The 25,179-nt window shown below is 48.7% G+C and overlaps 1 protein-coding gene across 2 annotated transcripts in view; it reads left to right on the plus strand.

The window, feature by feature from the left end:
* The window catches only part of TUT4 (terminal uridylyl transferase 4), an 86,066-nt gene extending 61,111 nt beyond the window's left edge, over positions 1–24,955 (plus strand). For both annotated transcript variants that reach the window (XM_069737901.1, XM_069737902.1), the window contains exons 25-30: positions 213–328; positions 1,045–1,205; positions 1,408–1,502; positions 3,262–3,766; positions 21,257–21,418; positions 24,289–24,955. In XM_069737901.1, coding sequence (XP_069594002.1) covers positions 213–328; positions 1,045–1,205; positions 1,408–1,502; positions 3,262–3,766; positions 21,257–21,418; positions 24,289–24,380 — 1,131 coding nt within the window. In that variant the 3' untranslated portion in view covers positions 24,381–24,955. The remainder of the gene's footprint in view (positions 1–212; positions 329–1,044; positions 1,206–1,407; positions 1,503–3,261; positions 3,767–21,256; positions 21,419–24,288) is intronic.
* Positions 24,956–25,179: the final 224 nt, after the last annotated feature.

Genomic DNA, 25,179 nt, shown 5'->3' on the forward strand with positions numbered 1-25,179 from the left:
CAGTCAATCATTGGCCTCAGTAGTCACGCGGTTTGATACTGGCAGAGAAAAGAACAGTAGAGGGTAAAGGATGCCTTGTAAAAAGTCTCGGACATGAGGGAAGAATAATCTTTTGGACCTTCTTGGCCTGACACTGAAAAGTGGAGATGAAGTTGGTCTTTACTTTGTATAGAACTTGTCTTAAGTTTGTTGTTTTGTTTTTATTTTGGCAGGAATATTTTTTTGATTCCAAAGTCCTGACAGATGGGGAGCTGGCTCCTAATGACAGATGTTGCCGTGTATGTGGGAAGATTGGCCATTACATGAAGGATTGTCCCAAACGAAGGAGGTAAGAACCACATAGTCTTGTGTTTGTATCTTTTTGCAATCAAACAAAGGTGCTCCAGGACTGATGTATTGATAGACCCTGTCCTTGGGGTAGATCAGTATGAGATCTGTGGGGCTCCGACCCCGCCACCGTACAGCTGACATATTCTCTGACAATGCCCGCATGTAAGGAGTGGAAGATTGCAGCTCCGTACATTTAGTAGTGTCTGCTACTAAAGATTGGCTCCTATTCACTTCAATGGGTGATAACCTGCAGTACATGGCAGCAGCCACAAAATGTAAAGAGCCAATGCCGGAGCAGATATCCGCTGATTCAGCGGGACGTCAGGTGTCAGACCCCCATTCATCTCATATTGATGATCTCTCTGTCCCAGATAACCCCTTTAATGTGATAACATTTTAGTACAGAACACACAGGGTTAATTCCTAAAAGGGACAACGTATATCCACATCAAGCTTTCAGATATTCACTCCCGTTTCAGAGTAGTTTTGTATTATTTCCGAGTATTTATATACACCGTCACAATTAAATTTGCTTTTATAAAAATAAAAAACAAAAGTACTCTGTATTAAAAATTGGCTGCCGTTTATGTCTCCAGCTCCGGTGCTGTGTCCAAAGTAACAAACCCCATTGTAGGTCAGGTTTTTGCAATCACGCTCCTTCTTACTATTTATCCCCTACTTATATGTTATATTTCTCCATGGCTTGGTTTTTAGGGTGAAGAAGAAGGAGAACGAGAAGGACGATGAAAAGGACAATAAGGACGACGAGCGGGAGATCAGAGAGAAGAGGTGCTTTACCTGCGGGGATGTGGGCCACGTACGGAGGGACTGTCCTGAACACAACGCCGCCCGGCAGAACAATAACAGCATTCTCGGTAATAATGGACACAATATATAATGCTGCAACTCCGTAATACCTGCAGAGATGGATTATGACTTCAGGAAGAAGGAGAGTGTCAGTACCATTTGCTGTGTAAAGAAACTGTTGATACACAAAAGTAGAAAACTATACAACAAATACTTCACTTATCAAGAATTAATGGTTTTGGTTTTTTTTGTTTCTGTTTTGTTTTTAAGCATCTCAGATCTTGAGCCTCATTGTCCCTCAGCCCGTTCTCACCCCACTACAACAGATGGAGCGGCCCATGCGCACACGACAGGCCTCTGAATCGGTACGTAAGAGAATATAGAAATATGAAATGTAGTAAGAGGGTAGCACTCACCGGTAAAGCAAAAACCTTTATTATCGTCAAAAAGTGTAAAACAAACAGAGCCGGTGCAGGTTGGGGGTTGCACAGATTGGCTTCGTGGGCCACAGGATGATCGAGAACTTTAGACTTTAATTTGTGGCTCTTCAGCTGCTGGGAAACCACAAGGCCCAGCATGTCATGACAGCAGCAAAAAAAGTCATAGGTTGGAGTCCACAGGTCCAAGAGCAATACAGTAAATGCCTGAAATTCACATATGCTTTTGTATCTAATACAAGGGACTGCCGCAATGTATACTGTATTTGAATATTCAGCATACTAGAAGAAATGAAAACTTACAGAGGTTTTGCATTTTGTTTAATTTGCAATTTGTTTAAAAAATAAAAATAATAATAATTAAAAAGACAATTTGCGCGTTATTTACCCTCCCTCGGTGCAGTGTTGTCCCATTGTCCATTACTGTCTGCAGCTCTGATATCACGTAGACAACATTGCAGTCAATCATTGAGTTCAGCAGCTCAGCACAAAGTGAGAGCACGAGCCATCAGAGCCGCTGAACTCAGTAATTGGCAGCAGCTCTGTCAATATGACGTCACCGCTGCAATGACAGACATTTAGAGCCGCGGCAGAGACTCCGTCTGGACCTGGGGAGGATGAGTAAAGCAGAGTTATGTTTAACAAAATGCTGTTGCAGAACAGGAGTTTTCTGAAACCAGAAAAACTTCTTTAGTAAATGCTGTCAACTGTTTCATTACATCGTCTTTATTAAAATGGATTAACCAGTTTACGAGAAACTGCGCCACTGTTGGTCTTGAGCTGCACACGGTACTGCATCATATTGTCAATCACCACTTCCCATTCACTCCAATGGGGCAGGGTTGTAATACCATACATAACCTAAGGACAAGGGTGGCGCTGTTTGTAGAAATAGAGAAACTTTTATGTTAAGTAACCCCTTTACTCTGTCACCTCATTGGGGGACACAGGACCATGGATGACAAATATGACACTCTACAGAGGGGGCGGATCGAGACACTCCATGGACGCAATGATGGACCGAAGGGACTCAATGCGGAAGTGATGGACCCGTACATATTTGTTGAGCTGTTTTAGGTCCAGTATGGGCCGTACGCTGCCTCCTTTCTTGGGAACTACGAATAGATTGGAATAGAACCCTCGGAAGTGCTCGGCAGTGGGGACCGGTACTATGACTCCTGCTTGAAAAAGCGAGGAAACCACTTGGTGGAAGGCACGAGCCTTGGCTGGTGGTTTTGGGAGGACAGAGAGGAAGAATCGATCCAGTGGGTTGGAGGTGAACTCTATCTTGTATCCGGAAGACACTAGTTCCCTGACCCACCTGTCTTCTGTAATAGGCAGCCAGACTTGATGAAAGAGCAAAAGTCGGCCGCCTACGGGTGTGGTGTCTTCTGGAGTCCGTGTGTAAAAAATGCGCCCTTTCTGTCTCGATCCGCCCCCTCTATGACACTGTAGAGTGTCATATTTGTCATCCATGGTCCTGTGTCCCCCAATTAGAGGCTAAGAGAAAGAGATTTTACGGTGAGTACACAAAAATCTCCTTTTAAACACTAGTGACCAATAAGTTGACACTTGGATCTCTGAAATGGAAACTTGTAGATGGTAACTAGACATTATTTTCAGTATAATATATACTCATCCCTAGTTTTATCTTCTGTTACAAAGCACATTGTTCCTCTCTTTACAGTCTGAATCCCATCACTCATCGTATTCACCGCAGCCTCAGCCGTTTCCACAAAACATGGGCCAGACGCAGCCTCCAACCAAGCTGAACCAGCCGTCTACGCAGCCAGCACCGAATCCGCACCAGGTTCAGCGGCCCATGTTTAACTTTCCACACTCTCCTCCCACTCACTTTTCTCCTCTGCACAATCTGGGGTTACTCCCGCTGCCTCCACAGATCCCTATTCCCAACAACTCTTGGCCCATCCATGGGCAGATAATCCGCTCTTCTGGGAATCCCTCTCACTCTAGTGGTGTCGCCTATCCAGCCAGACCTGGCAGCAGTGGCGGCGGCAGCAGCAACGCTTCCACCACTAATCAAAGTGCAGTTAATCTGAACGACCCCAGCATCATCTTTGCAGGGCCTGCTGCCAGGTCTGTAGGCATTGCTAACTCTTCTCACGATGGACATTGGCACAATTCTCCGGCACCTAACGCACTGGTGAACAATGGAAGCGTGGGTGGCACAGGTAAAATTCTCAATTGTTTTAGAAGGTTAAAATGCATGCTCGTGCCATGGGAGAAGCTTGTAGATACAGACATTGCCCGAGTTTAGGAAGAAAAACTATTTTACTTAACACTTTTTTTCAGGTGTGGCACTCTTTCTGAGAAGCTGCGTTCTCACAAACCACCGTATATATATATATATATATATATATATATATAGCTCAAAAAAATTAAGGGAACCCTTAAACAATAGAATATAACTCCAAGTAAATCAAACTTCTGTGAAATCAAACTGTCCACTTAGGAAGCAACACTATTTCACGATCAATTTCACATGCTGTTGTGCAAATGGAATAGACAACAGATGGAAATTATTGGCAAGTATCAAGACACCCTCAATAAAGGAGTGGTTCTGCAGGTGGGGACCACAGACCACATCTCAGTACCAATGCTTTCTGGCTGATGTTTTGGTCACTTTTGAATGTTGGTTGTGCTTTCACACTTGTGGTAGCATGAGACGGACTCTACAACCCACACAAGTGGCTCAGGTAGTGCAGCTCATCCAGGATGGCACATCAATGCGAGCTGTGGCAAGAAGGTTTGCTGTGTCTATCAGCGTAGTGTCCAGAGGCTGGAGGCGCTGCCAGGAGACAGGCTAGTACACCAGGAGATGTGGAGGGGGCCGTAGGAGGGCAACAACCCAGCAGCAGGACCGCTACCTCAGCCTTTGTGCAAGGAGGAACAGAAGCACTGCCAGAGCCCTGCAAAAAGACCTCCAGGAGGCCACAAATGTGCATGTGTCTGTACAAACGGTTAGAAACCGACTCCATAAGGATGGTCTGAGTGCCTGACGTCCACAGATGGGGGGTTGTGCTCACAGCCCAACACGCTTGGTATTTGCCACAGAACACCAGGATTGGCAAATTCGCCACTGGCGCCCTGTGCTCTTCACAGATGAAAGCAGGTTCACACTGAGCACATGTGACAGAGTCTGGAGACGCCGTGGAGAGCGACCTGCTACCTGCAGCATCCTTTAGCATGACCGGTTTGGCAGTGGGTCAGTAATGGTGTGTGGTAGCATTTCTTTGGAGGGCTGCAGAGCCCTCCATGTGCTCACCAGAGGTAGCATGATTGCCATTAGGTACCAAGATGAGATCCCCAGACCCCTTGTGAGACCATATGCTGGTGCGGTTGGCCCTGGGTTCCTCCTAATGCAGGACAATGCCAGACCTCCGGTGGCTGGAGTGTGTAAGCAGTTCCTGCAAGATGAAGGCATTGAAGCTACGGACTGGCCCGCCCGTTTCCCAGACCTGAATCCGATTGAACACATCTGGGACATCATGTCTCGCTCCATCCACCGTTGTCACATTGCACCACAGAGTGTCCAGGAGTTGGCGGATGCTTTAGTCCAGGTCTGGGAGGAGATCCCTCAGGAGACCATCCGCCGCCTCATCAGGAGCTTGCCCAGGCATTGTAGGGAGCTCATACAGGCAAGTGGCGACCACACACAATACTGAGCATCATTTCCTTGTCTTGAGGCATTTCCACTGAAGTTGGATCAGCCTGCAATTTGATTTTCCACTTTGATTTCTTTATCGCCTCTCATTGGGGGACACAGGAACCATGGGTGTATGCTGCTGCCACTAGGAGGCTGACACTATGCAAATAAAAAAGTTAGCTCCTCCTCTGCAGTGTACACCCCACCGACTGGCATTATACTCTCCAGTTTAGCTTAGTGTCAGTAGGAGGTGGACACGGGTCTTTCATTAGACCCTTATCTACCTCAATGTGCGTCGTTCCTTTTCAGGTTTCCGGAGGGATACAGGGTGAACAGTCACACCTGTACTCCCACATTATGGACTATGAGTACGGCGTGTACTGCCACCCCGTATCCTCATAGATCCCACAGCAGGACCAAGATCCTGGCACAGAAGCGTGCTCAGAAGTCCGGTCCTGGCTCCGTCCCCCACCCACTCGCCCACCAGAGCCTGTCGGTCGGAGGAGACGAGGACGTCCGTCACCACCTACACGGACGTCTAATACCTTCCACTTCTTAAGGTTAGTACCGACGGCGTGGGAAGTTACATAGTTACATAGTTATTAAGGTTGAAGGAAGACTATATGTCCATCTAGTTCAACCCATAGCCTAACCTAACATGCCCTAACATGTTGATCCAGAGGAAGGCAAAAAAACCCCATGTGCAAAGAGTAAGCTCCACATTGGGGAAAAAAATTCCTTCCCGACTCCACATACGGCAATCAGACTAGTTCCCTGGATCAACGCCCTATCAAGGAATCTAGTGTATATACCCTGTAACATTATACTTTTCCAGAAAGGTATCCAGTCCCCTCTTAAATTTAAGTAATGAATCACTCATTACAACATCACACGGCAGAGAGTTCCATAGTCTCACTGCTCTTACAGTAAAGAATCCGTGTCTGTTATTATGCTTAAACCTTTTTTCCTCCAACCGCAGAGGATGCCCCCTTGTCCCTGTTTCAGGTCTATGATTAAAAAGATAATCAGAAAGGTCTTTGTACTGTCCCCTCATATATTTATACATTAAAATGAGATCACCCCTTAGTCTTCGTTTTTCCAAACTAAATAGCCCAAGTGTAATAACCTATCTTGGTATTGCAGACCCCCCAGTCCACTAATAACCTTGGTCGCTCTTCTCTGCACCCGCTCCAGTTCAGCTATGTCTTTCTTATACACCGGAGACCAGAACTGTGCACAGTATTCTAAGTGTGGTCGAACTAGTGACTTGTATAGAGGTAAAATTATATTCTCCTCATGAGCATCTATGCCTCTTTTAATGCATCCCATTATTTTATTTGCCTTTGTAGCAGCTGCCTGACACTGGCCACTGAATTTAAGTTTGTCATCCACCCATACACCCAGGTCTTTTTCATTGACGGTTTTGCCCAGAGTTAGGTGAGTATTTGTGTCCCTATCAGTTAGGGGGCCCTGTGGATCCCCTACGTTTCCTGCGCAGTTTTCCTTTTGAGCAGCGCGGTGCCTTACTGGCAGCCGCACTGCTATTTCTACGGCCGCACTTCTCCACCTGCGGCCGCACCTTTTTCCGAGACCCACCGATCTGGGTGACACTTAGGCCCCATTCCTTCCCTATCTTTGGGGGCCTTGATACCGACTGCGCAGTTTTCCACCGCGGCCGCGTTTTCACAGGCAGTCGCACTGCCTTACCTGCGGCCGCATCCTTTTAATCTTTGTGGCGCGGCCCCCTTCAGGCAGCCGCACCGTTTTCCCCGGCGGCCGTACCTTGGGAGGTGACGCGCGGCCGCGGTCCTATCCAGCGGCCGCCGGCTTCTAATACAGGCCCCGGCTCTTCCCGGGCCTACTTCCGGCGCCGGCATCGGCGCCCCCCCCTTTCCTGCGGCGGCTGCCGCGCCTATCAGCCGGGCGGCGCCCGCACTGTTTTTTGCGCCGCACCGCCGATTACCACCTTTTCGGCGGTCACCGGCTCCTAATTTAGGCCCCGGCTTTCCCCGGGGCCTACTTCCGGTGACGCGCTCGCCCACTTCCGGTATCATCGGGCGGGCTTTCTCCCGCCCGACAAACTCCGCATTCTCCTCCCACCGGCGCCATCTCGTCTGGCTCCGCCCCTTCCTCCACGCCGCTGCTGGACGCTTAGGGCACGAGTCTCCTTCATTCTGCCACGCTCCTGCGCCGGGAAACTTCGCAGAGCGCTCGGTCCGGGGACGCAGCACGCCATCTGCGCCGGGGATCCACAGCATCTTCCTGCAGCTTTTGGTATCCGGGCTTTTCGTCTGCCGTGAGTAGCTCTGCACTGCAGACTGACACCCTCCTCTGCCCCACTGTCCCCTAACCTGCTGGCATTTTCTTCAGGGACCTCTTCAAAATGTCTAACTCTAAAGGGGGCCGCTCTCGTCCTCCGACTTCTTCATCTTCTGCCCTAGTCACCTACTTTGCATGTTCGTCCTGTAACAGCAAACTTCCCTCAGGTCAGTCCTCCCCGCTGTGTCAGTCCTGCAGCAACCCGATTGTTCCCACCGCCCAGGATCCCCCGGCTGTTCCGCCCGAGACTGACCCCCCCATCCCAGGCTGGGCCGCCTCTCTGTCACAATCGGTGGCGGATTTAACACGGGTATCTCAAACCCTGGTGTCCGCGCTGGATCGGTTACCCCTGCAGACCCCTGCCGTGGCCAGCGGGTCGCAGGAACCGCCGCCCGAGCCCTCCTTGATAAGCCACAAAAGGTCCAGACAGGAACGTCGGTCTGAGTCCTCTTCGCGCTCCATCTCGCCACTCGGCCCTCCCCTGCGGTCGGCATCTCCTCGACCCTCCTCCCCTGAGTCAGGCGAGGCACCCTCTGATGCGCCCTCGGAGGATATTTCGGAGCTGGATTCTAACCAAATCGCCACCATGAGGGAGATGGTCCAGAATCTCATTGTGGCAGTAAACCAATCTTGTGGCATAAAGGATCCCTCTACGGAACCCGCAGATCAGGCGGTTTCGTTTAGACGGGCCAAACCACCTTCCAAGTTTTTTGCTCCTCATCCTGAATTCGAGGAAATCATGTCCAGAGAGAGAGAGAACCCCACTAGGCGTTTTCAGAGGGGAAAACGCCTGGGTGTGCTATATCCCTTTTCTCCAGAAGTTACCGCCAATTGGACGGTCTCTCCCTCGGTGGATCCACCTGTGTCCAGGCTGTCCACCAACACGGTGCTTCCTCTGTCAGGCGGAGCATCTCTGAAGGACTCTAACGATAGGGCTATAGAATCCTTTGCGAAGTCAGCTTTTGAAGCGGCTGCAGCGGCCATATGCCCAGCTTTTGCTTCCACTTGGGTTTCTAAATCCATCTCCAAATGGGCCAAAGAACTCCGTCGAGGTATCCTGGACGGGGCGCCTCCCATGCAACTAGCGGAGCTTGCCAACCAGATTTCCCACGCCGGTGAATACCTGGTCTCTGCCTCCCTGGATGTCGCGTCTTGTGCGGCTCAGGCTTCCAGCAATGCCGTTGCCATCCGCCGCACCGTTTGGCTCAAGGCCTGGCAGGCGGATTTATCTTCTAAAAAGTCCCTCACTAGTCTGCCCTTCCAGGGCTCTCGTCTCTTTGGTTCCCAGCTGGATCAAATCATTAAGGACGCCACCGGGGGTACAAGTTCTCTTCTCCCCCAGGCTAAGCCTCGTCGCCCTCCTCCTAGACGGCAGTTTCGCTCTTTTCGGCCCTTTCGTCGCTTCGCTGCGTCAAACTCCTTTTCCCAGCAGCAACAGAGGCCACAGGCACGTCAGGAGAAGAAGGCGGTGTCCTTTAGGCCCACTCCGTCCTGGCGTCCTCGCTATTCCCAGGGTAGATCCTCCAGGCCCAGGACTGAAAGATCCACCTCGGCATGACTCTCGGCAAGACCCCAGCCCACCTCCCAGGTTGGGCGGCCGTCTTCTCTTCTTCAGGGACGTCTGGATTTCCGCAGTAGAGGACGCATAGGTCAGGGAAGTTGTATCCTCGGGATACAAGATAGAGTTCGCCTCCCGACCCAGGGATCGTTTCTTCCAATCCCGTCCTCCAAGAGATCCCGCTCTAGTTCCGGGCTTCTTCGCAGCCATCGCTTCTCTGCTCAAATCCGGGGTAATCGTTCCCGTCCCAGAGAAAGAACGGTTCACGGGTTTCTACTCGAACCTTTTTGTGGTACCGAAAAAAGACGGCAAGGTTCGCCCCATTCTGGACCTCAAATTGCTGAACAGGAGAGTTCGCCTGAGACACTTCAGGATGGAATCCCTTCGTTCAGTAATTGCTTCCATGGAGGCCCAGGAATTTCTATGCTCAATAGATATCCAGGACGCCTACCTCCATGTCCCGGTATTTCCCGGACATCACCGTTTCCTGCGCTTCGCAGTACAACAGGAACACTTTCAATTCGTCGCCCTGCCGTTCGGTCTCGCAACCGCTCCAAGGGTGTTTACGAAGATCATGGCGGCGCTGATGGCAATATTGAGAGTCAGAGGCCTGGTCCTATTTCCATACCTCGACGACATTCTCATCAAGGCTCCGTCCTTTGCTCAGGCCCACGAAAGCCTGTCCATTGTTCTCGACACCTTAGCCCGTTTCGGGTGGCTGGTCAACCGGAAGAAGTCCTGCCTTATTCCTTCTCAGCGCATCATCTTTCTGGGCATGCTTTTCGACACTCGTCAGAGCAGAGTCTTCCTTCCCAAGGACAAGAGATCCACTCTTTGTCGGGACATACGCTTGCTCCAGGGTCCTCGGCCTCCCTCCCTCCAATCGGCCATGAAGGTTTTGGGGAGGATGGTGGCTACCTTGGAAGCGATTCCCTTCGCCCAATTTCATTCGCGACCCCTTCAGCAAGCCATTCTGTCTCAGTGGGACAGGTCTGTCTTCTCCCTGGATCGGCCGATCAGGCTCTCTTCTCGGGTCAAGCGGTCCTCCAACTGGTGGCTGACGTCACCTCTCATCTCCCAGGGCAGGTACTTCCTTCCAGTTCACTGGCAGGTGGTGACAACAGACGCCAGCCTGATCGGCTGGGGTGCGGTTTTTCGCTACCTGACGGTTCAGGGCCGTTGGTCGTTGCAGGAGTCAACTCTGCCAATCAATGTCCTCGAGATTCGGGCCATCTTTCTGTCCCTCCGCCACTGGGAAAGGATCCTCAGGGGCCTTCCAGTCCGGATCCAGACGGACAACGCCACGGCTGTGGCGTATGTCAACCATCAGGGGGGGACCCGGAGCTCCTTGGCCCTTGCCGAGGTATCCAAGATCCTCCTTTGGGCAGAGGCAACGGTTCCGGTGATATCCGCGGTGCATATCCCTGGCGTGGACAACTGGGCCGCCGACTTCCTCAGCCGTGAGGGCCTCGCGGCAGGGGAATGGTCCTTGCATCCGGAGGTCTTCCATCAGATTTGCCTTCGATGGGGGACTCCGGATGTGGATCTCACGGCGTCTCGAATCAACAGGAAGGTTCCGCAGTTCGTCTCCAGGTCCCGCGATCCTCTCGCAGTGGACGTCGATGCTCTGGCCATTCCTTGGTCACAGTTCGAGCTGCCCTACCTGTTCCCACCCCTTCCATTACTTCCCAAGCTGTTGAAGAAAATCAAAGCGGAAGGGGTGCCGGTCATCCTGATCGCCCCGGATTGGCCCAGGAGAGCTTGGTTCGCGGAGCTCGTCAACCTTCTCGCGGACGCTCCCTGGCGCCTTCCAGACAGGCCCGATCTGCTGTCCCAGGGTCCGATCTGCCACCCGAATTCTCGGTCGCTCAGTTTAACGGCGTGGCTGTTGAGACCGCGGTTCTGAGAGCGTCCGGCCTCTCGGACCGGGTGATTCACACCATGATTCAGGCTCGGAAGCCTTCGTCTTCCAGGATCTACTACCGCACCTGGAAGGCTTACTTCCGTTGGTGCGAGTCCAACCGCGTTCCGCCTATGGTTTTTTCCCTGCCTTCTCTTTTGGCCTTCCTTCAGGCAGGACTGGATTCGGGCCTGGCGCTTAGCTCCCTGAAGGGTCAGGTCTCTGCGCTTTCCATCCTCTTTCAGAAGACCTTGGCCTCTCGGCCACAAGTTAAGACCTTCTTTCAAGGGGTAGCCCATGCTGTCCCGCCATACAGGGCCCCTGTGGAGGCATGGGACTTAAACCTGGTACTGGACGTTCTGAGGGTTTCCCCCTTTGAACCTCTTAGGGAGATTCCTCTCTCAGTTCTATCTTGGAAGGTGACCTTTCTTGTGGCCATCACGTCTATTCGCCGCGTTTCCGAGTTGGCGGCCCTGTCTTGCCGCCCTCCGTTTTTGGTCATTCACCAGGACAAGGTGGTCTTCCGGCTCCCACCTTCCTTTCTTCCTAAGGTGGTTTCCACCTTCCACCTCAACGAGGACATCGTTCTACCTTCCTTTTGTCCAGTTCCGACTCATCCTCTGGAGCGATCATTGAACAAGCTGGACCTCGTCAGGGCAGTGAGGATCTATCTGGACAGAACGTCCACTTTCCGGAAGACGGATTCCTTTTTCGTCATTCCTGATGGCACGCGCAGAGGCCAACCGGCTTCTAAAGCGACTATTGCTCGCTGGATCAGATTGGCAATTTTGGAGGCTTACCGGGTCAAGAACAGAGTGCCCCCTCCTGGGATTAAGGCTCACTCGACCCGAGCAGTCGGCGCCTCCTGGGCGGTGCACCACAGGGCTTCCGCCTTACAGCTTTGCAAAGCGGCAACTTGGTCTTCCATCCACACGTTCGCCAAATTTTACAAGGTCCATACCTACGCTTCGGCGGACGCCGGCCTAGGCAGAAGGATCTTGCAGGCGGCAGTGGTGAGTTCTCTGACCTGATGGAAGTCTGTCTTTCCCACCCGTGGGACTGCTTTGGGACGTCCCATGGTTCCTGTGTCCCCCAATGAGAGGCGATAAAGAAAACAGGATTTTTGGTTGCTTACCGTAAAATCTGTTTCTTGAAGCCTCCATTGGGGGACACAGCTCCCTCCCAATGTTTCTGTTATCTGTTTTATGACTGTTCTCACGTTTACAGTTCTCAAGTTTGTGGTTATGGTTTTTCAACCTTGTTCTTTTCTCCTACTGCTTTCTCACTAACTGAAGAGTATAATGCCAGTCGGTGGGGTGTACACTGCAGAGGAGGAGCTAACTTTTTTATTTGCATAGTGTCAGCCTCCTAGTGGCAGCAGCACACACCCATGGTTCCTGTGTCCCCCAATGGAGGCTTCAAGAAACAGATTTTACAGTAAGCAACCAAAAATCCTGTTTTTGTGCATCATTCCAACTTCAGACCTCCGTGGGATATTAGTTGTGATTTACATTGATCATTTTTAGGTTTTACTGTTCTCAACGTATTCCACTATATAATGGATAAAGATTTACAACTGGAATATTTCATTCAGTGATATTTATGATGTGGGATTTTAGTGTTCCCTTTATTTTTTTTGAGCAGTGTACATACATGCATACAAAACCAGTTCGCGCGGGCTAAAGGTACCTTCACACTAAACGATATCGCTAGCGATCCGTGACGTTGCAGCGTCCTGGCTAGCGATATCGTTCAGTTTGACACGCAGCAGCGATCAGGATCCTGCTGTGATGTCGTTGGTCGGGGCTAGAAGGCCAGAACTTTCTTTGGTCGCTGGCTCTCCCGCTGACATCGCTGAATCGGCGTGTGTGACACCGATTCAGTGATGTCTTCGCTGGTAACCAGGGTAAACATCGGGTTACTAAGCGCAGGGCCGCGCTTAGTAACCCGATGTTTACCCTGGTTACCATCCTAAAAGTAAAAAAAACAAACGCTTCATACTTACCTTCCGCTGTCTGTCCTCCGGCGCTCTGCTTTCCTGCACTGGCTGTGAGCACAGCGGCCGGAAAGCAGAGCGGTGACGTCACCGCTGTGCTTTCCGGCCGCTGTGCTCACAGCCAGTACTGAGAAGCAGAGCGCCGGGGACAGACAGCGGAAGGTAAGTATGAAGCGTTTGTTTTTTTTACTTTTACGCTGGTAACCAGGGTAAACTTCGGGTTACTAAGCGCGGCCCTGCGCTTAGTAATCCGATGTTTACCCTGGTTACCGGCATCGTTGGTCGCTGGAGAGCTGTCTGTGTGACAGCTCTCCAGCGACCAAACAGCGACGCTGCAGCGATCCGGATCGTTGTCTGGATCGCTGCAGCGTCGTTTAGTGTGAAGGTACCTTAACTCCTGTGATGCCGCTGTCAATAGTGACAGCGACATTGCACAGGAAGGGAGCTCCCTCTGTGCTCCCATCTGCACAAAGGGATGAAATAGCGTTAATGATATCCATCGTTACCCAGGGCCAAAAGATGGTCGCAGGGTCACCCAGGGACGGTGGCCTGTGAGTTCATGCTCAGAGCATGAGCTGACACTCCTCCTCCCTGCATGTCAGACACTGCTCTGATGCCCTGCGGTGCAGAAGCATTGCAGAGTATTAGATTAGTGATCTGTCAGTTTGTAGTTGATGTCCCATCCTGGAATAATGTAAAAAAGTTAAAAAGAAAAAAAAAGTTCATTAAAATCGTATAAATATATTTTTTAAAATCGCAAAGAAGCAAAAAAAGGCAAAATATGAATTCAATAAATACATTTATTTGTGAAAAAAAGAAGTACACGTATTTGGTACTGCCGCGTCCGGAACAACTCAACCTAAAAAACTGTCCTACTAGCTAACCCCTTCACACCTTTAAAAAAAAAATTAATAAATGAGGCGAAGAACTATGCTTTATCATCATACCATCGAGTAGAAAGTTAAATAAACGCGATAAAAAAAAAAAAAGTTAATAAAAATGGTATCTCTGAAAACGTCATCTTGTCCTGTGAACATACAGGTTAATCAGCGGAAAAATAAAGTTTTAACTCTCAATGCAAAAATAACTTTTTTCTATAAAAGGTTTTTCTTGTGAAAAAGCGCCAAACCATAAAAAACCTATATAAATGTGGCATCGCTGTAATTATACTGGCACGAAGAATAAAGCTGCCTTATCCGTTTTACCACAAGCAGAATGGCATAAGATGAAAAAAAAAAATAATAATCCCTGAATTGCTGGTTTTTGTTCAATCTGCCTTCCAAAAATCGAAATAGTAAGCAATCAAAAAAGAGGGATTTTTGGTTCTCACCGTAAAATCATTCTTGGAGCCTTCATTGGGTACACCGGTAACCATGGGTGTATGCTGCTGTCACTAGGAGGCTGACACTTGGCAAAAAAGGAAAATCGCTCCTCCTCAGCAGTGTACACCCACCGACAGGCACCAAGTACCTCAGTTAGTGTTAAAGCAGTAGGAGAAGCAACCAAAACTCAACATATGTACCAACCCAATAACAAAGGCAAGTACGCCCAAAAAGTGGCACAAACAGTTAGGGAGAGTGCTGTGTCCACCAATGATGGCTCCAAGAAAGAGACGTACAAACAGTTAGGGAGGCTGCTGTGTCCCCCAATGAAGGCTCCAAGAAAGAGATTTTACGGTGAGTACCAAAAATCCCGCTTTATTGGGGGACACAGGTAACCATGGGACGTCCCAAAGCAGTCCCTAGGGCAGGAAACAAAGAATGCAAAAAAAAAAGCGACTCAGGTTGGCCGGTGCGCAACCATTGCTTGCAGTACGTTCCTTCCCAAGCCTGCATCAGAGGAAGCATGGGTATGAACCCTGTAAAACCTCACAAAGGTGTGCAAAGAAGACTTTGTCGTGGCTTTACAGATCTGTAAAGTCGCGGCCTGGTGACGAACTGCCCAGGAAGCTCCCACCGCCCGGGTGGAGTGAGCCTTTAGCCCAGGAGTGGGTGGTTTGTCCTGAACGCGGTATGCTTCTAATATTGCGGAACAAATCCAACGGGCAATAGTGGATTTGGAAGCCTCTTACGACAACCTTCACAGATGACAAATAGGGCATCAGAGAGATGAAAGGAAGCGGTCCTTGAGAGGTAGTCTCGGATAGCGCTGACCAGATCCAACTTGTTTAGGGATGTCTCCAGGAGATGGACCGGAGGGGATGTCTCCAGGAGATGGACCGGAGAGGGACATAGAGAAGGAAGGACAATGTCTTCATTAATGTGAAATTAAGAGACCACCTTAGAAAGAAAGGAAGGAACAGGTCTGAGAACTACCTTGTCCTTATGTAGAATCAGGAATGGGAGGATAATGTCGCTTACTCAAAACTCTCCTGATGGACGGAATGGCAACTAATGCAACGTTCCATGGCTGGAGAGAAAACGGAATATCTTGAATGGGTTCAAAAGGAGCGCGCTGTAATGCACCAAGAACAAGTTTAAAATCCCATGGCTCTATCGGAGGACGGTGAGGAGGAGCCAAGTGGGCGACTCCTTGAAGAAATGTCTTTACCTGAGAATGAGAAGCCAGATTTAATTGGAAAAGAACTGACAGAACGGAAACCTGACCCTTTAGGGTACTGAGAGACAGACCAGAGTCAAGACCCACTTGTAGAAAGCCCAGGATGGAAGGAAGAGAAAAAGACAGGGACCAAATTGTTGTGCTCACTCCACCGAAAGAAGGCCTTCCAGTATGTGTTATAGATACTCGAGGAAGCTGGTTTTCTTGCTCTAATCATGGTCTGAATGACCTGCTGGGAAAAACCGGCATTCTTTAGATTGTGGCCTCAATGACCATGCTGTTAAACTCAGAGACTGTGAACTCTGGAGGAAAAGGGGACCTTGTGAAAAGAGAGCTGGACGGTCTGGAAGCCTCCCGGGAGCGTCCATGAGCATGTTCACCAGCTCCACGTACCAGGCTCTTCTTGGCCAATCTGGAGCTACGAGAATTCCAAGAATTTCCTCCGCCTTTATCTTTTTTTACGATTCTCGGAATTAAGGGGAGAGGAGGAAAAAGATAAGGCAGCTGGAATTGAGACCACGGAATCAACCAGAGCATCGAAGCCGATAGCTAGTGGATCTCGAGACCTGGCCATGAACTGAGGAACCTTGTGGTTCATCCAAGACACCATCAGGTCAACGTCCGGGGTGCCCCACCGTGGACATATCTGATTGACGACGGCGGGGTTGAGAGACCACTCGCCCGATGTGAGGCCCTGACGATTCAAAAAATCGGCTGGTCAATTTTCCACCCCTGGAATGTGCACGGCTGATATGACGGGAACGTGATGCTCTGTCCATCACAGAATCCTTGATACCTCTGCCATCACCTGTTTGCTGCGAGTCCCGTCTTGATGGTTTATGTAGGCCATGGCGGTGGCATTGTCCGACTGTATGCGGACCGGCTGTCCCACGAGGAGGGACTGCCAGTGGCAAAGGGCGAAGAAAATTGCTCTGATCTCCAGGAGATTGATGGGGAGAGCGTCTCCTAGGAAGTTTCAGCGACTCTGCGCTGTGTGATGGAGACTGGCGCCGGTGTGAAAACCTGCCACCAAAGTGGAAGGAAGGATCTTCCGCGCAGGACGGAGGCAGAGAGCGTCCACCAAGTCAGGGACTGTCTCACCTTGAGAGACAGTGGTATGGGTCGGTCCAGGGAAGCGGTCCTCTTGTCCCACGCAGACAAGAGGGCCAGCTGAAGGGGATGGGTATGGAACTGGGAAAAAGGCATGGCTTCCATGGCGGCATTCATCTTCCCTAGAACTCTCATGCAGGACCGTAGGGGGAGAGGAGTTGGTCACTTTAGAACACGGATCCCCTGGTGGAGAGAGAGAAACTTTTCCTTTGGGAGAAAGACATGGGTTCAGGCCATATCGAACCTTATGCCCAGAAATACCAGGTGCTGAGCTGGGGTCAGAGAGGACTTCTCTCTGTTGACAATCCAGCCGAGACGGACCAGAGTGTCCAAGGTGATCTGAAGACTCAGGTCGCAGTCTCGGCAGGACAGCCCCTTGATCAGAAGATCGTCCAAGTAAGAGATTATGAGAATCCCCTTGGAACGAAGGATGGCCATGACTGCTGCCATGACCTTTGTGAATACTCTGGGTGCAGAGGCCAAGCTAAAAGGGAAGAGCCGTGAACTGATAGTGGTTCTCCTGGATTGCAAACCGTAGGAATCTCTGATATTGAACACAAATTGGGATGTGAAGATAAGCATCCTGAATATCTACAGAGCAAAGACATTATCCCGGTTCCATGGAGGCAATTACCAAAAGTAAGGACTCCATCCTGAAATGACGGATCCGAACGTGATGGTTCAGATGCTTGAGGTCCAAAATCGGATGGAGCCATCCTTCTCTCTTCGGGACTACGAAAAGATTGGAGTAGAACCCTGAAAAGCGTTTGTTCCTGGGAACGGGCACAATTACTCCTGTGCCTAGTAGGTAAGAGACGGCCTGAAGAATCCCTGGGCCCTGAGACGGGAGTCTTGGTGGGCGAGACAAAAAGAAACATCTTCCTGGGGGAAATAAGTCGATTTTGTAACCGAACGTAACTATTTCTCTGACCCAGGCATCGTCGACCACCGACAACCACGCGTCCTGGAAGAGAAGAAGTCTGCCTCCTATCCTGGAAGAATCCCGGGTGGGGGTAACCCGTCATGCTGAGGAGAGCCTGTTGACATGGGACCCTGAAGACCTGGAAGAACAACCCTTTGGGCGGAAGAGCGGTCCTGTTGGGAGGAGGTCCCGAAGAGGAGAAGGGCCAAAAGTAACTAAATTGAAGCAATCTTTTCCTATTGAAAATACATTTAGGTTTGGACTGCGGAAGAGAGGTACTTTTCCTGCCGGTAGCATCAGAAATGATTTGATCCAGTTTGGACCCAAAAAGTCTAGAGCCTTCAGAGGCAAGGTAAGTGAGAGACTTCTTTGAGGGTGGATCTGCATTCCACGCTTTCATCCATAGAATACGGCGTATAGCAATGATGTTACTGTTTGCCCTGGTGGAACAACCAGTCGCATCCAAGGAAGCGGTCAGAAGATATTTGTCAGCTAGGGCAATCTGATCTGCCAAATCTGCCCGGTCATCAGGAGGAGCTGCTACCAGGATACCTTGGCGAAGTATTTTTGCCCAGGCCGACATGGATTTTGCACCCAAGTGGAGGCAAAAATGGGGCAGAGGAAGGCGCCAGCCACTTCAAAAGCTGATTTAGCTAAGGATTCAATCTGCCTATCTGTAATGTCCTTAAGAAATGCACCATCCGGTAGAGACAAGACTGTCTTAGAAGACAGGCGAGAAACCGGCGGGTCCACCTTAGGGGACTCTGCCCATCTACCAACAAGGTCTGAGCTAAAGGGATAAAGAATGCCAAGCTGCTTCCTTCCCAGGAAGCGCTTTTCGGGATGTTCCCAGTGTTTAGCCATAATCGCTTCAAATTCCCTTTGATTGGGAAAAGTCCAGGAAGGATGTTTTACCCATTTGAAGGAAACAGAGTGCTCCTGAGCAGGAGCCTCGTCCTCCTTTAGGTTAAGAGTTTGGGTAATAGCCAAGATAAGGCTATTGACCATATCCTGCATTTTTGAGACCTGGTCCGCATCCGACCAAAAAGCTGCCTCCGAGGAGGAGGCATGGGGACAGGAGGGCATCCTGGATGATGCAGAGGGACTCGGGAAACTGGAAGAGGAACTAAAAAGAACCTGCTTCCTTTGCTTTGTACCCGATCTGTCCCTGCAAAGGTCGTGGTTAGGTGCTTGTGAATCACTGTAAGAGGCGTTTGGAGCACTGGTGGCTTTAGATAGATATGGAAGACGCTCCAGGACCATGGAACTGTGATACCTTAGTCAGGTCAGAGACTGACTGTGACATGGCAACAGCCCACTCCGGAGGAAGGAGTGTGCTCGCATCCCTGGCATTAGGGTGCTCCTGTGAGGCAGACATGGTGGAAGGACTGCAGGTGCAGGATGGACAGAAACGGGAAGACTGGCCTGAAGACCACCTTTCTTTTGCAGAGGGCATAGGCACAGTAGGCGTAGAGGGAAGACTACAAGCTTCTGCAGGGTTGGGCATAAGTCGAGCCTTGGTGATACTGCTGAAAAGGGCTTTATAGGGGGATAGAAGAAAGGAAGGAGAGCAGGTAGAGCCTACCCGATGTCAGCGACGGTCAGCAGATAAGGTTAGCTGAGTCCCCCTTGCCAGATGTCCGCAGGTAGATACAGCGAGGTCTGATGCTGAATGCGCAGGAAATGAGCAGATAAAGGCAGCGTCTCAGACAGGACTCACTATCTGCTGAGGCACAAGATTGAAATAGCATCGGCTCTGCTGAACACAGCAAGCATGATGTAGTGCGGTGGTCGTGGCTAAACTGCCAGCAGGTGAAACAGAAAGTATTGCTCTGATTGGCTGACACGCCAGGGGGCATGAACAGTCAGGAGGATCTGCCGGCCGGCAAGAAATAGAAAGCGCCCCTCTGATTGGAGAGGATGGACTGACATCTGTCTGGGATGATTTAGTGAATCCTGCTTTGAGCAGGGGATTGGACCAGATGACCCAGGAGGTCCCTTCCAACTCTACCATTCTATGATTCTATGATTACTCCCAGCCCTCCTCGAGGAGAGGGGTGGGGAGAAAAAAAAGGCTAGGACCGGCCACCAGGAATCAGCCTGAAGCACCCGTGACAGAGGATTAGGTCCTGCCTGTGGGTCTGAGAGTGGGTGATGTGGGTGACACCACATTGCTCTCAGTCGCATAAGTACGGGAAAACAGGGTGAGAAATTACACCCTGTTACCCTAAGGAAGAAGAACCTAAAAGACAAAGAGAAAAGATTAATAAAAACACACAAGATTACCTTAAAAGGAAAATGCGGATCTGGGATCAGATCCAGGTCTGGCTCCTACAGACACTAAACTTAACCTGAGGTACTTGGTACCTGTTGGTGGGTGTATGCTGCCGAGGAGGAGCCATTTTCCTTTTTTGCCTGGTTTCAGCCTCCTAGCAACAGTAGCATGCACCCATGGTTACCTGTGTCACCTAATGAAACGATAAAGAAATGTCTTGTGCCCCAAAACGATACCAATAAAAATGGCAACTCGTCCTGCAAAAATCAAGCCCTCACATGACTGTGGGCCAAAATATGGGAAAATTATAGCTATTAAAATATGGCATATTTTGGTTTGTAACAGCTGCCAAATATAAAAAAAGAACGCTATAAATCAGGTATCGCTTTAATCGCATCAACCCGAAGAATAAAGCTGCCTAATCACTTATACCGCACGAGGAACAGCGTAAAAAAAATAAATAAAACCAATTCTTCACCTGCTGTTGATTTGTTCATTCTGCCTCCCAAAGATCGCAGTATGGCTCGGTGCACATTTATCCTGCACTCTACGCTAAGTGCTTACATCGGAGTTTCCGTATAAATCTTTGAAAAACGTGATTCAGACGGAACCTCCCGGCGGAAGATTCCCTGTAATGAGGCTGATGGAGTCACTGCGGAAGCTGTCTGGCCTATGAGCCGGCGGTGTCCATCTTTTCAGACGTTCATAAAAGCGCAGTCAACCACAGTTCTTTTTTTTTTTTTTTTGACGAAGAAAAATGGTCAAAATTAAAAAAAAATAACCCAGGGCTTTCACACCTCAAATAATGCAAAGAAAACAAGTTCATAATCATTTAGAAACAACAATACTAATGTTTTAACTCGGGAAGAGTTCAGAAATCAATATTTTGTGGAATAACCATGATTTTTAATCACAGCTTTCATGCGCCTTGGCATGCTTTCCACCAGTCTTTCACGGCTTCTGGTGCAAAAATGTAAGCAGTTCTTTGTTTGATGGCTTGTGACTAACCTTCATCCTCTTGATTACATTCCAGAGGTTTTCAATGGGGTTCAAGTCTGGAGATTGGGCTACCCATGACAAAGTTTTGATGTGGTGGTCTCGTAATTTTTGCCAGAGCTGTATATTAATCAGTACAAAACTTGAGACCTCTATAGGGAAAAAAATGGTTATAAAGGGACATTCGAATAGGTTAAGCATCTTGTAAAATAATACGGCAAGATGACTGATGTTTAAGTGGAATAGTAATGCCAAATTACTGCAGTAAATATTGCTACTGTGAAGGTGACTATTGCAGGTTATCCATATGGATGTAAGAAGCTTTATGTGGATACATTTAATAATTGGACCATATGTTTTATGATTGTTTTGTGAACTAGAGCCGGGATTTCAAGGACAGTTTGGGAAGCCCTCTCTTCCCTGGGAGCGCGCTGCGCCTACTCATTACCCATTGATTCCTGGATCATGGCCTTACAGCTTACACCAGAATTTCCTGCAACAGGCACCGGCCGGCATTCATTCCAAAACCTACTATCCTCCAGGTAATGTTAGGGGCTAGTTTTAGGAAATCTGTATATTGGATAAATTAGAATATGTTTCCTATATGTTCTCGCATGAACAAAAGTAACCAGAGATTATGTATTCATGAGTATTAAAGGGGCCATCATGTCAGGGACTTGTAGAGCTCAGCGAGGGGAAGCCACACACTTTGGGCATTTTGCGGTGTCCACATTCATATGAATGGGCAACTAATAACTGAATTGGTTGTATTACGTCCTTCAAAGTGATTGTGACAGATCTCTTATACATCTATTAAGAAACCATGCCATTAACAGAAAAATTAAGAAAGCAAGCATCCAAAGAGACTGAACAGTCAGAACATCAAAACTCCATTGAGCTGAAACCCCTTTGGCTCTACTAACACTTCTATTTCCGAATACCTGGCAATATTCAAAGCAAACATCCATTCACATCAATGACATTGCTCCAAATGGTGGGACAGATTTTCTGTACTCTATAGGCAGTGCCAAAACCAAAAAATTCAATTATGTTGTTAATAGCATTGGGTGAAACAGGACCGTGGGACATCCTAGACTAGTCCCAGAGGGTGCATAATAACTTACCGTAATGGACCCCCTGCGCATGGCGGCCCGCAGCACCTACAAAAACCGACTGTTTTCTGCAGAAACCTTGGTGAGAACAGGGGTCTAGGTGGTAACCGTGTAGAGCTGGGGAAGGAAAAATGACAATGCCCCACAGACAGACTCAAACTAGAAAGAAATAGCTCACAAAAAATGTCACGATCCAGGAGGAGATTAGAAAGGGCAACACATAGTACTTTAACAGAAGGAAAACCTGCAGCTTAGCGTAAACTAAGATAGGGACCTTAGCGTTACCCTTGGAAGATGGTATAACTTTCTCATAGAAGAGATCGCTGGAAGAGGCTACGAAAGACCCTACTCTAGCCCTTAAGCCTGAGGACTAAATCAATCCAAACCTTTAAAAGAAGAGAAAATTCCAAGTGAAGATCTTGATGCACACATCAAGAAGTGAAGAGACATTAAGCGAAGCAGCAAACATCTGATGTACTGAGGTCCATGATCTGGAAGATGGTCTGGATAACAACAGGAAAAGGCACAACTTCAATGTCCTGGTCTGAATAGTTACAGAGGACTGAGGTCCATGGAGTGACTATGACAAATGGATGAGCTTCACAATCTGTCAAGACTGGTCTGGGGCCAATAGAGTGGTCAGGAGCAGACCTTCCAAGAAGACCAGTCGGCATCACGAACGGTTGCAAGTTCTGTATCTGACAACAAAGGCTAAAGACAGGACACAAGGTGGGCCACACCAGGAGTGTCTCCAGGACAGAACTCGGGAAGATTCCTTAAAAATACCACCCGCTAAGATTATTTTGAGAGTGAGACACAGTTTATCACAGTGGAGGATTTAACCTACGGGCTCCAGAATGTCCAGATAATTATTTGTCATGAACAGGGCCTTTCCTAGAAGACCAATTAGATGGGGGATTACCGCCATCCCCTTGGCACAGAGAAGTACCCTGAGAGGAGCGTGGATCGGATATTGGACCTTGAAGGCTGTTGCGAGCCCCCAGACTGCTGCATGGTGTCAACCTCCTATGGACACTGGGCTAAAACTGGGGATAAAGTTTGGCATTTTTTTCTACCCAGTGCTAGGGCCTACACCCATTGTACTATGTCCCGCAATGCTATTAAAGGGAGCCTGTCACCTCAAAAATCGAAAATGAGGTGCGGCCACCGGCATCAGGGGCTTATCTACAGCATTCTGTAATGCTGTAGATAAGCCTTCGATGTAACCTGCAAGATAAGAAAAACAGGTTAGATTATACTCACCCATGGGTGGTCCCGCTGCGGTCCGGGTCCGATGGGCATCCCGGTCGGGGCCTCCTATCTTCTTACGATGACATCCTCTTCTTGTCGTCACGCCGCAGCTCTGGCGCAGGCGTACTTTGTCGGCCCTATTAAGGGCAGAGCAAAGTACTGCAGTGTGCAGGCGCTGGGAAAGGTCAGAGTGACCCAGCGCTTTCGCACTGCAGTACTTTGCTCTGCCCTCAACAGGACAAAGTACGCCTGCGCCGGAGCTGCGGCGTGAAGACAAGAAGAGGACATCATCGTAAGAAGATAGGAGGCCCCGGACGGGACCGCGACGCCCATCGGACCCGGACAGCAGCGGGACCGTCCCTGGGTGAGTATAATATAACCTCTTTTTCTCATCTTTCAGGATACATCGGGTGCTTATCTACAGCATTTGGCTGGGTTCACATTACGTCCAAGCAGTCCGTTAGATGGACTGCATTACACCGCGGTGTAACGCAGTCCGTTAACGCTGCCATTAATCATAATTTCGGGCGCATCGCTAGCGCACGCCCAAAATGGGCGTGCGCTAGCGATGTGCCGTCATTGAGTGACGGACCCTGGGTAGCGGGCTGCAGCATTTCCAGATCCATCACCGCTAGCGCAGATAGAGCATCTGCTAGCTCTATCTGCGCTGGCGCGATGGCATGTCGGCACTTGTGTTAAGGCAGCCCGTTTAACGCATGTGTTGAACGGGCTGCTGTTAACGCAATGTGAACTTAGCCTTACAGAATGCTGTTGATATGCCCCTGATGCCGGTGGCCGCAGCTCATCTTTTTGGGGTGACAGGTTCCCTTTAACTAGAAATATTCAAATAAAACAAGCCCTCGTGGGACAGTGTTGTTGAAAAAATAAAAGTGAGAACCGTTAGAAAAAGGAGCAAAATAAAAAAATTGGGCTGCGACAGAAAGGGGTTAAAAATCTGCTGAATGCCAATACTTTCGGGTCTTATTAGAACTGATTCAAAGTGAACTACCAATGTATTGGTCCACTCCTAACCTTAATTTTTTTTTCAGCTCCCTCATTAATCCAGAACAGACCCCATTTCCCAGTTTTATCACAAGGACACCCCCACCTGAACTCCAGCTACATCCAGCAAAAGAAATGAAAAGCAAAAAACTTTGCGGCCATCATTTTTAAGACTTTATTTCCAGGAGACGCTAGAACTTTTATGATGTAACATTTGTAAATATACAGCTTTAGTTGTACTGGAATCATTCCTCTGAGTGATGCAAATTTCTTTTATTTCATTGCCCCGTTTTGAGGGGAGCCTTGAGTTCTATCCAAGTAAAATGTTCAAATGAAGAAAAAAATATTTTTTTTTAATTTTTTTTTTTTAAGCAAAATTAGTAAAAATTAAGTTCTTTATTTTCTACAAAAAAGTGGCTGCTTCAAGCTCTGTAAATGGATATATATTTTAGTTATAAACAGATGATTTTAAGAGAATGTAATTTTTTAAATGTCTTATTATTTGAGCCTGAAGCAGGTGCCAAAAATCTTTTAAAACTAAAGTCACGTCTTATTTTTGGTACCAATAAAAAAAAAAGCCATTTAATCAATTTGTGTGTCCCATGAAGTGTAAAGAACTTTTTTTTAAAAAATAATAATTATTGAAATTCTCAAACTGAAACTGTTATTTGATAAGTTGGGTTCTTCATTTTTAATAAAATTAAGAAGACCAAATCAAGTGGTTAAGTTCTAAATGATTCTACTAAAGAATATAGAAGTTATCTGTTGCTAGAAAGCTATTTTTTGGCCCTTCTTTTATATTGATGTGCAAATGGCGCGCTACTCCGTTTAAAAGGAAGTTCAGCACAAAATGACTGTTCAAACCAAGCACAGGCACTTAGTGCACCTTTCCACCTGCTTGTTTTGCATCTATATAAATATAGAATCTATAGAAATAA

This window comes from Ranitomeya imitator, chromosome 8 (assembly GCF_032444005.1).
Source record: "Ranitomeya imitator isolate aRanImi1 chromosome 8, aRanImi1.pri, whole genome shotgun sequence".
Lineage (NCBI taxonomy): Eukaryota > Metazoa > Chordata > Amphibia > Anura > Dendrobatidae > Ranitomeya > Ranitomeya imitator.